General features: G+C 36.9%; 1 protein-coding gene and 1 long non-coding RNA gene across 3 annotated transcripts in view; one reads left to right on the top strand and one right to left on the bottom strand.

Moving 5' to 3' along the window:
* WDR70 (WD repeat domain 70) overlaps nucleotides 1-12,389 on the bottom strand; it is a 304,073-nt gene that overhangs the window by 46,023 nt on the left and 245,661 nt on the right. Inside the window, exons 11-13 of one of the 2 annotated variants that reach the window (XM_082382288.1) lie at nucleotides 9,447-9,546; nucleotides 6,630-6,714; nucleotides 5,016-5,154 (exon numbers count right to left, since the gene is read on the bottom strand). The exons of the other annotated variant lie outside the window; for it this stretch is intronic. Coding sequence (XP_082238414.1) covers nucleotides 5,016-5,154; nucleotides 6,630-6,714; nucleotides 9,447-9,546 — 324 coding nt within the window. The remainder of the gene's footprint in view (nucleotides 1-5,015; nucleotides 5,155-6,629; nucleotides 6,715-9,446; nucleotides 9,547-12,389) is intronic. 2 annotated transcript variants of the gene reach the window in all.
* Nucleotides 1-12,389, top strand: part of LOC309624481 — a 298,479-nt gene that overhangs the window by 144,686 nt on the left and 141,404 nt on the right. The gene's annotated exons all lie outside the window — the stretch shown is intronic.

Below are 12,389 nucleotides of genomic sequence, written 5' to 3'. Positions count from 1 at the left end.
TGTAGTCTGAAGAGTCAGCATGTCCCTTACACTTATTAATTAAGATACATAGCTAGATTCATGAAGGGTCGATTATTTCATGGCCCCATTATATCCATTTATACTTAATCAATCTCTTTGGATTTAAAATATCAATATTCTCTCCTAATAAGAACACAATAACTTTTTATGTGAAATGGAAGTGCTAATTCTTTCATTTTATATGTTATATGTCATTTTACATATTGACACATACAGCAATTTTCTTGGACATCAAAATTCATTAATTTAAAGGTCATATCTGGGTATAATCTATGGGTAATGTGATAAGATATGATGTTTAGAAAAATAATATGAACTCAAGTTCTCTTCAGAACTTCACCTAACTATATAAAGAAGGACAGACAGTTGGTATTTTTACGGAAATTTCTGTTCTTTTAAAGAAATCTCTTTTTTTTACACAATATGGACCTTACCTTCTTCTCAATATATGCAGTAGGCTATCTCTGTAATTGGATAAGTAGGTCTGAAATAAGAAACTTTCCCCACCTTTTGGTAAATATATAAACTATTACTTAATTAACATAATTTTAACAATAATTACGTATTTTTCAACCAATACCTATGATAATAAGGGGCAGAGGTACAGCCTGTAGGTAGCTCGGCAGTAAGTAAGTAAGTGTGCATAATCCAGATTTCATCTCCCACAGGAAAGGGATATTGCAGAGAACAAGTAGTGGTAGAAAGAAACAAAACTCTAAGATAATCCTTGTTCTTTGCTATCTATTCTCTTCAATGGTTAAAAAACGTTCCTAAAGATAATCGAATATTCTTTAGATGATCACAAGACCTTTACTATTACCTTTCTTATATGGGCACCAGGATTCTCAATCAACTTTGAAATGCCTAAGGCAGTCTAGTTGAAAATGCCGAAGCAAATTTCCCTTCCCTTCCGTTCAGTAGCCGTGCTAAATGCTATAGCTATGTTTTAAAAATAAAGGTTTAGTTTTTCTCTTTCTTCTCTTCACTTTGTTCATTCAGTGTTTACAGAAACAGAGATCTCTCACCAAACTACGTAAACAAACAAACAAATTAGAAGAGAAGTTGGGACCTAGTGTGAAATTTCTGGCTGTTTTCCTTTCCACCTTTTTCTTCTCTCTACACAAGGGAATGTCTGTTCTCTCTTAAATTACTGCCCAAAGCAACTGAGGTGAAGAGGCCACCATCTTAATACCAGGTCAAAACAACTTCATTTCACTATGCTTGGGTAAAAGAGTATAAATGGTAATATACTAGTACAATTGCATAAACCATGTCCCTTGATTTATATTAGTAAAAAAGGAAATTCTATTAATCATTTTGCAACAAAGTATAGTTTGATGAAAAATCACTAAGCTAATAATAGTTTTAAGTGTTCTTTCACAGCATTTCCTGAAATAACTGGAACTCTGAAAAGACTTAAAAATTTCTCTGTTTCTTCTAAACATAATTACCTTTTAAAAAAATGATAGGTCATCTCCAAATTACATTTAGTCCATTCCTTCTCTCCTATGCTTTTTCACATAAAATAGAGTAATGGAAGCTTTTTACACAATATATAAACATTCTAGGGTCCCATCTACACAAAGACAAAGGTGAGCTTTTAAATTCAAGATCAAATTATATTCTGGAATTTATCTTAGAAAAGAGGCTAAGCACATTATTCAAATTACAACGAAGTAGATGATAAACGAGGATATGCATTTTTTTTTAAACTTGAGGAAACAAAATTGGACTAGGAAAAGGAAACACCTAAAAATAATTTCAGCAGAATTGTAAAATGTGTACAAACATCACACAGTAAAAATAGTAAATGTTAAACATTTGTCATCTCCTAGCGAAGAGTGTTGAGAGTCTCTAAACTGAATAGAGAAAGAAAAATTTTCAGAGCATATGACAATGCAGAGAGTGTAATTAAAACCATTTTTAAAGTTTGTTTCAAAACTAAATATGGAAAATATAATTGTTATATTTTAAAAAGCTATTTATTGTGAAGATTGTAGGACAGTTTTTAGTTATTAGGAAATTAATTGTATAGATTGTTAACATTCCCTAACTGAAAACAATGTTTGGCTCCCTATATATATATATTGAGCTTGGCATTCCAGAATATAACTATCTAGGAATTTATTTAGTTTTAGAAAAGGGTGTGGGAAAATGCAGTCAATCATACTTTACTGAAGTAAATGGCTGTAGGATAGACCTACCAGCACCATTGCCTGTGCCTAGTCAAACAAGCAAACAACTAAATGTTGATATTAAGAATATGAGATGCTGCCTTTTAGCTAAATTAAAACTCAATACAGTAAGTACCTTATTATAGCAGAGTGTGGTATTTCCAAAAGAAATGACAATCCTGGCTTTTAATGACAAAAATACAATTAAATAAAAGAGGTGTTTCTTGGCCCTTCTAGCAAAGTGTCCACCCTCTTTATCCATCCCAAAGAATGAATTTGTTTATTTTTCTACATTCCAAGAAGACTTAAAACTTGAGAAAATAGGGATCAAAGGGGCAGTTTAAAGTCCCTTTAGCATATCGTTCTACAATATAAACAGAAAACAATGCTGTCTGATGTTAACAACCAAAAAAAGACAAACAAATCCTAAATCAATGATTTAAAAGGCCACTTTAAGGTGTGTGGTTTTGTCCCTATTTGAAGTTCTCTCTTCATCCATCTATTAAAATGCGTCTCAAAATCAGTTTTCTGACTTTTCTAAGATAATTCAATATATGATAAATTCTGTTTCCTTAATGACCTCACTCTTTTCTTTGTATCTCTTCACTTGCTCATCCCTTAAATGCTCTGGTTTCCTAGGGCTCATCTTCTCTATCCTTCATGCCCTTTCCGTGATCAAACTAATCAGCAACCAACATTTCAACTATGAACTATAAATACTCCTCCCAAAACTGTGTCTTCTTTCTTCTAAGCACCAAAGTTATCTACCCATCTGCCCACTGAACATCTCCACACAGAGGTCCTAAAGGTACTTCAAGTTCAACATACCAACAACAGACTCGCTGTCTTTCTTCTAAAACCTGCTTTCTTTTTTTCTTTTAATTGCAGGGAACAATGACCCAGTCTCCTAAATTATACATATACAAATAAATACTACGTCTTGTAAATCTAACCTTCACACTTCAATAAAAATCAACATCTAAGACCGGGATCTGAATATGTCATTCCTTTGTTTTAAAAAAAAAAAACCAAAAACCAAAAACCATAAGATAAAGTCACTTTATTATGGTATACAAAGTCAGTTTACCCTGTCATCTCTAGATACTTCTCTCCTGCCTCACTCTCCAAAGACACACCTGTGCTCTACAGTATGCATTACTTGCACTTCCCAAGTATACCATTCACTCATTCAATAAACAAGCACCTTCTATGTGCCAGGCACTGTTCTGAGCATTGGGGATATTGCAGTGAACAAAACAGACAAAGTTTCTGCCCTCATGGGCGTACATCCTGGTGGAAGCAGACAGACAAAAACAAATATATAATAGATGAGATGGTGGTAAGTGCCATGGAGAAAAACATCTAGTTAGAAAAGCAATTCAGAGCAACACAACAAACAGTGTGTTCTGTACACTTATGACATCCACATGTCTTTAATAAAAGTACAATCATACTTCTATATCCCTTAATTTAATTACATTTCAATTTAAATTATAATTTAAAAACACAACCCCATGAGTAATACTGAGATGTATAGTCGTTGAGAGGCATTAAAAAAAAAAACAAAACAAAACCAGCTTACTTCTGGAACAACCAATTATAATAATTTTATTTTTTGAGATTAAAGTTGATAGAGTCAAGAGTGTTTTTCTTTGATTCTAGTGTTTTAGTTGGCTTCTGGATGCACCCAAAAAAAAGTATTATTAGTGCTGGCACATTTCAAATTATGTCATGAGATTAGAATCTATAAAACTTAAGTACTCATCTAGAATTAGTCTCATTGTTAGTTCATTGTCTCTATACCATGGTTTCAAATTTAGTGCCTACAACTTAAGACTCCACAGTAATGTTAAAACATTAGAGACAGGAGCTTTTTGCTGGTGATTTAAAAACAGTTGTTCAATTGTCTGAATCATTTAAGTACATAATATGTCTCAACTGTTTATGTAGAGCTGAAACAACCGGAGAAACCTACATAAGAGCACTGTTTAAGATACAGGATATTACTAAAGGATTTGACTATGAGCCAAAGAAAATTTGCACAGACATTAATTGGCCTGTTTCATACTCGAAAAATAACAATGATTTGCCTTACCATCTAAATAATAATACATACTTTCAAAGACTTTAAAGGAACTCAGATTTTCCTCTGGGAATCTTCACTATTATTGTATTACATACAGCTCCAGTCTCTAGACGTGAATGAATGAATGAATGAATGCACGCATGCTGGTGTTTTAGTGCTTACATAAATATGTAAACAAAACTAAAGGGGGGTTTTTCGGATGTGGAAGTTAAATCTGAAATGTTTTAAACTTCTAATAACTAAATAGATGTTAACCTCAGTGGAAGCTGAGTCTTACCTTAATGACAAACCTAACAAGGAGAATTCTGTCAAAGTTTTCAAACAGTGATACACTTCATCACATTCTGAGGGCATAACGTTTCACTTCTGTCCATAATCCCTGAATCCTTACAAACATGCACACTGTGGGAAGCTCCTTTCTGTATGCTACATGAAGATCACCTTCTTCTCTCCTCAAATTGGTTGGCAGAGCGGGTAAACATCCCAGGCCCAGCTGAAATTCTGACTAAAGTGTGGGCCTATAGGAAATATTGGGTTGGGGAGGGAAAAGTGTAGATAAGCCAGTCTGCAATGTACTAATAATTCCTGTGTTGGAGAAAAAAAGCAGCTACCACTGTACTGTAAGGGCAAGAACTTACGTTCTCTTTCAAAACCAAAACCAAAACCAAAACCAAAAATGGCTAAGAGGCAAACTTCACTTCATTCTCAAGGCTGGGAGGAAAGAACACACATACCGCATCTGTGATGTCTATTTCATACACCCTTTGGAAAGTCCTGCGCTCAAAGAAAACAAGTTTGCCGCTGCCACATCCCCTTTGAACAGATGTACCGGTGACTATGAGTTTATCATCTGGACTGAAACAGCAGTCAGTCCTACAGACAAAAAGAGTTTATAAGTATACACTTATGGCGCCACAACAGTGCAGTGATAATGAGTTAAAGTATAAACAACCTCACTGTAATAAGAGACAACTCTTACATAGGGTTTATAGTAAGTCAGGCACTTATATTAATTCACTTAATACTCACAATAATCCTATGAAGTAGATACTATTATCCCCATTTTACTGATTAGGAAACTGAGGCAGGAAGAGGTTAAATAAACCTTGTCCAAGATCACAAAAGTAAGTGGTACAGCTGGGATTCGAACTTAGACAGCCTGACTCCAGAATCTGTGCTCTAATTTCAATACATTATAATATCTTTCAATGTAAATAACGTGTGGGAAAAACTCAATATAGACATTGACCCTGTCTATACACAAATAGACAGTATACGACTAATGTCTAAGTAGTGATTATTTTGATCAGTTTTGGAATTATTTTTATCAGCACTACCTCTCAAACAATTTGAGCTTTGTCAAGTCAAGCACCATGAAATGAGGAGCAGCTTGTACGGCTGGAACCTAATTGATGGCTGTGATTCAACAGCTCTTGTGATGAGAGGTCTGGCCACCTGACTGAATAATCTAAGACATGAGCCAAAGACGCTATCTAGTTAGCATTACTTGCAGCAGGCACAAGGCTCAAAAAATTCGTATCAGCTATAAATTCATGTTTGTTTATCCATCTGTTTGTTTTGACAGATAAATGCCATGGGCAATAGACTGTGTCAGAGTTAGTGCTCTGATATTTATACAGCTTCCTCCATTTGCTGCTTCCATTACCTTCACACTCTCCTTCTTGGTCATTATTTAATACAGATGAGAAATTTTATTTCTACCAAAATAGAAATTTTTGCTTAGGCACCAATCGTAGGACTTAGAGATCAAATCCCAACCTCAGCTGTTTGCAGAAAAATCTTTAAAGCTTCAGTTATCAACTTAGTAGAATGCAGATAACAGTGTTCAGCTACCCAGGGCAAGACAGTTTGAATAAGTGACGGTTACCGAATTATTGATTGAAATGATGATAAGAAAAAATTGAGAAAATGACATATAATATTCAGTAACTATGAAGAATTGCTTTAATGGTATGAGGATTCAAATTTTAAAAGAAAACAAATAAAAGACAGGCCTACTCTGTCGTTTATACACTATTAAAAGAACAATTCAACCCTTTAAAATGTTTTTACTACCCCAAGACCTACATATGCATACAATATATATATATATTCACACACACAAATACATGAACAGCCATCATTTCAACTTCAAAAATAAAATTTTATATTCTGAAGAATGTACAAAATGAAAGGAAAAATAAAAATTCATCTTTCAAAAAACCTATTTCAATCACTCTTCAAGTCCCTTTTCTAGAAAATCTAAGACACTATAAATTAACATGAAGATGAAAAAATTACTTTTCCATTCTCTTGTGCTTATCGAATATTAAAAATATGCTACTTACATTGGGAACATGGTGGGAAGACCCGAGGCTGAAAAAAGTGGCTTATTAAACTGTCGGATGTCCCATAATTTTAAGGTATCATCACCTGATAGAGGAATGAGAAAGGAAAAAAAAAGGCAGAAAGTAAATTTTGCAAAAAAGAACCAGTCCCAAGTTTAGAGTTTGCAAAACTTAGTGTATAACTATAAGAAAAGGAAGGGAGAGAGGGAGGCGGGGGAGGGAGGGAGAGAGAGAGAGAGAAAGGAAGGAGGCAGGAGGGAAGGAAGGAGGGAAGGGGATGCACATGACACATTTTACTTTTTAACTAGGGAGCTTGAGAGCAGGAGTTGTGAGAACAGTAGAAGGATACATGATAATGAACTAGCTTCCTAGAAATTACTTTCCAGATTGATGTAGCATCTGCAGGCTAGAAGGAACCCTGGAGAATCTTCTCTAAAGAGTGACTTTAGAGCAGATGGTAGTTTCCCTGTGGTATATCTGAGCATAACTTGACTTCTTAAGAAGGTATTAATTTAGCAACCACCAGGACTGAAAATAGTTCAGTTCACAACAGATTCTTTTTCCCACTAGTGTGTGGGTGAAACTATCCATTAACATTAATGAGAGTGAGCCAATGTGATTCCTTTCCCTCCAGTGTAACTCTATCTGTGGCTATCATTCTTCACCTTGCTGGGGAGTATAGCTTTTCCAAGCCAAAGTATAATTAATATTCTTTAAAGAATCACTTTTGAAGTATTTCTATAGGACTACTAACTAATTCCTGTTCATAATGAAAGCCAAAACTCATATAAGTAATATCTTCGCTGTTCCTTTTTCCCCAGTGTCCGCAGCTGAGACCTGCCTCAACCCCCTGGGTCCAATAAGGAATCAGTACCAGATGCAAGTGAGGTGAGTGGAGAGTTCAATAAAAATCCCCATTCTCTCCCCAGCAACCCTGACTCTGAAACCCAACTTTTGGCAGGTGCACTAATCCACAACTGGCTGGGTTGGAGACCTGCTTATACTGCAAGAACTTTGTAAGGCTCACCTTTTTGCTTTTAGTCTTTAAAAAAAGGTTACACATCCCCACAATCCTCAAACAATAAGAAAACATTAACCTGTATTAAACAGTTTAGTTAACCTGGCAGGTTCTGGAGCTAGCAGCAGCACCTTACAACACTCTGGGGACTCTGCTGAACAGAGAGACTTCCATCTGGTATAGTCTATACATCCAGGAAGGAGAATGGTGGAATACAGTATACATGTTCTGTTGACGACATGTTACCCAACAACTAGTATAGGATGGAAGGGGAAGGTAAAAATTATCACTAAAATGGTTTTGACTGAAACGGAGTTAATCCTATACTTCTAAGGCAGTAATAATCAACTGGGTGGGGCTGGGCTATTTCAGAATCCTCCAGGAAGAATTTTCAAAGTACACTCCTCTGTTATTCCCCTTTTCTTTCCCCACTCTACCTCAGAGATTGGGGTATACCACTCTAGAGGCGCGAGAGTGAATGTGAGAATTTCCTAGTGGAGGATTTATCATTTTGAAAACCTTCCCAGGGGATTCAGATACATTCTTGGGGTAAGAATCACTGATGTAAGTACAGAGTATAGTACATAGTCTTAATTAAGAGTCATCTTAGGACTCAAAGAACAGGTTAGAATTGATGAACCAAAACATATATTTTATACATATCCATCTTTGCCATGTATACCGTAAATAGAAAATACATGTGCATGTGCTTTGATTTTTTTAAAATTATGTAAGTGAGGGTAGTTTGGGTATATCAATATAAGGCTTCCTTGGAAGAAAGAGAATCTGGATGGAGTTCCCAAGGGTAAACGGGCACGGAGCAGTTAAACTGAGGGGAGAGCTGTGCCAACTCTATGTCCTCCTCACTTCCATACCCTCTACATCAGGCTGCAAATTCTTTCAGGAAAGGAACCCTGCTATGATGTCCACAGTTTATGCCAAGCACCTAGCATAATGCTTAGCTCAGATCAGTTGCTCAATATACAGTAAAGTGAGTGAACGAATGACTAAACTCAGTGTTGCTAGATTAATTTGGCCTATGGAATAAAGACTAAATCCTCTTTGTGATATTTAAGGCTATCTGTAACATGGCTCCAACCTACTTACCTTGATTCTTTTCCCTCCCCACAAATGCGCTTACTGGAAGATCCTCAGTCATGCCCCATACTTCCCCCTAATGCTTTGTTCATAAGCTGCCCTCACTATTTTATTATTTCCTTCTATCAGCATACTACTTATTCACGTGAGAAAGATTTAGCAAAAAGTTAGAAACAATCTCTATTCAACCATATGAGTGTGGACAGGTAAACTTACAATACGACCACATAGAATTACATAGTTATTAAAAAAATAACATCCAGGTATACAAATTTTTTTTAACTGAACTGAGTTAGTGTTTGAACTGAAAAAAAATCAATGGTCAGCAAATAGAAGAGTTTGAAATACCAGACCCAGAACTATAAAATGATATAGAAAGAATATAGAATATCATCTACAAAAGTCCATAAGGTAGAGGCAATGGTCATCCTTGCAGGCTCCAAATGCTGATGGAATTTGGAGCTAAAATGAAAACTTAGGCAAAAAAGTACATATTTTCTAAATTTTACTTGATAATTTTAATAAAATAATGTTGCCAAGTTGGAAATGCATTTTAATGAAAAAAACTAGACTGGCAAAGGTACATTAACAAAAGCACAGCTAGCTTTACTAAGCACTAGGATATTAGTGTGACATTTGTTAGAGTTACATACGATCATTTTATATACAGAAACATATCAAAAAGAAAGCTTCTAACCTACCTCCACGAGAGGCAAGGACATTACCATCATAGGAAAAAGTCACGCAAGAAGTATCTGTGCCCGGGTCATGAGCTTGTTTATAGTGGAATTTAGGATGAACCTGTTTGCAAAGACAAGCAAAGTGTTAACATCTCATCTGAATTCAGATGAGAACATTTTTGTGGCAAGAATATTTTACTTTATCATCCAAAAAATGATATATAGCTACATGAAAAATATTAATTTCACCTGATGATAGTTTTCTTATTTTGGAAAAAATTTCAAAGGGCTTTTAAAAACATCCATTTGCTTTAATAAGCGAAAAGAAGAGACCAGGTTAAGTTCTAGTAGGAGATATTTTTCAGATTGCCTTAGCAAGCTCTGAGCAACACAAGATTAGCACCGCATTTAGTTCTCCTCATTATACTTAAAAAGTTTTGGGGACCATTTCCTACAGTTATCTGAATAAATATAAATAAAAATTACAAATGAACATATTATTAACTCAAAAATATCACTGTATTCCTAGTATATGCCAGACACTGCACATGGTGGTAAGTCTTGAACTATCTTTAGTGTGCCTGCCAGGATAATGTTGTTGATGATGATGACGACAGCCAGCCATTACACAATGCTTACTATACCCTCCTAGGCACTATATTCTTTTACTAACTTGCCCATGGTGCTCACGTTCACTCTAGAAGATTATCGTCATTTTACAGATTAGGAAACTAAGCACAGAGACTTAAGTACCTTGTCCAAAATCACAGAGCTAGTAAGTGGTCGAGCTAGGAGTTTGAACCAAAAAGCCTACTCCTAAACACGACCCTATACCCCCTCTCTACGGATGTATGCTATTAGTCTTTTTACTTGCAATGTCACTTCTGAACAGTTAATGACTTATAAAAGTAACTCTACTACACTAATCTTGCCACCCATTTATGATTCAGTAACCAGAACAGGCCAAAGTACTAGGGAATCAATTATCCCAGATCCACCAGGCTGGATAATTACACAGTGAATGGCCAGGGACATTACTAGTGATGACAGCATGTAGGTCTCTCCTGGCAGCCACAGGTATAGGAATACAAATGACCCATCTCCATCAGTATGCAGCAACCATAACAAAGAAAAGAAAACAGAGCTCACGTACATTAGCCTCCCAATAATACCCCCGATACTCCATCACTGAGCTTTCACCAAAAAGTTTCCAGTAATGAGGACACACTACCTCACAAAAGCAAGCCTTCAAAACAAAATTGTATATATTGAGTTAAAATTGTCTTGTCAAATACATCACTTAACTTGGACCTTCTGTTTTAATAAGGACCAGAGCTTCCTTGGCCTTTTGCGGAACTGTTACACTCAGATTTCTTTTCATTATATTCCTAGGTTAGTTCTAATGATTCTTGTGTCCCATTGTCACAATTTAAATTTAAATAAATTTTCAGAAGGTTAGATGGTAAAAAATAAATAAATAAATAATAAAATGGTCTTCTCTCTTCCTCCACGTGACAGTCTTAGAAATTTATATTAAAGACGGTAATCATGCTTCCTCCTTTCATGGATATAAATAATTCATTGATTCATCTTTTTTTATATATATTGGGAATCAACTGTATGGCAGATACATGGGTTAGCAGGGAAACACAAATGTGCCGAGATAAACATGGCTTCTCTCCTCAGAGGTGATAGACGGTCCCCCTGAAAGGACACAGATAAGCATACAGAGTGACAAGTGGTACAGTGGGGAAGTATAGAGTAATTTGAGAACACTAAAGAGAGGTTCTTAATCAGAGCAGGAGAAGAGAGGGAAAAAAAAGAGGGACAAAAAGAAATCAGAGGTGCAGTGGATAAAGTAAAAGTTAGCAGACGAAGGAGCAGGATGCGGGGTCTAGAACGGCTACTCCAGTCAGAGGGTACTCACTGCATTGTGGTAGCAGAATCTTGAACCCCATGACCTCTGCGATACCTGGTGTTATGCCCATGAATATGTTACTCTACTTAGCAAAAGGGACTTTGCAGGCATAATTAAGGTTACTAGTTAGCCGACCTTAAAATAGGGAGATTATATCCTGGATTACCCAGGGGGGACTGAAGAGTCACATGAGTCCTTAAAAGCAGAGTTTTGGGGACTTCCCTGGTGGCGCAGTGGTTAAGAATCCGCCTGCCAATGCAGGGGACACGGGTTTGAGCCCTGGTCCGAGAAGATCCCACATGCCGCGGAGCAGCTAAGCCCAAGCGCCACAACTACTGAGCCTGCGCTCTAGAGCCCGCGAGCCACAGCTACTGAGGCCGCACGCCACAGCTACTGAGCCCACGCTCTGCAACTACTGAAGCCCGCGTGCTCCAGGGACCCTGTTCCACAACTACTGAGCCCGCGTGCTCTAGGGCCCCTGTGCCGCAACTACCGAGCCCAGGTGCCTAGAGCCTGTGCTCCACAACAAGAGAAGCCACCTCAAGAAGAAGCCGGCGCACTGCAACGAAGAGTAGCCCCTCCTCGCTGCAACTAGAGAAAGCCCGCGCGCAGCAACGAAGACCCAACACAGCCAAAAAAAAGAAAAGCAGAGCTTTCTCCTGGCTGAGGACAGAGAAGGAAGCCATAAAGACATGCCAGAAGAGTAAGAGCGATTTTAAGAATGAGAAACGTTTGACATGCCACTATAGACTTAAAAGATGTATCAAAGAAACAGGGATCTGAACATGGGTTTTAACTGCATAGGTCCACTTATACACAGATTTTTTTTCAATAAATACATAGTACAGTACTACATGATCTGTGGTTGGTTGAATCCACAAATGTGGAACCATGGATATGGAGGGCAGACTGTAAAGTTACATGTGGATTTTCAACTGCTCGCAGGGTGGTGGGAGGAGCGTGTGTTGGTGCCCCTAACCCCAAACCTCCCCACGTGTTCAAGGGTCAAGTGTACTTTGAGGGTAGCCTGGTGAAACCCTAAAACC

This window comes from Balaenoptera borealis, assembly GCF_965194805.1.
Source record: "Balaenoptera borealis genome assembly, chromosome: 2".
Taxonomy (NCBI): domain Eukaryota; kingdom Metazoa; phylum Chordata; class Mammalia; order Artiodactyla; family Balaenopteridae; genus Balaenoptera; species Balaenoptera borealis.
The sequence above is the reverse complement of the archived record's forward strand: the minus strand, read 5'-3'. Positions and strand labels throughout refer to the sequence as shown.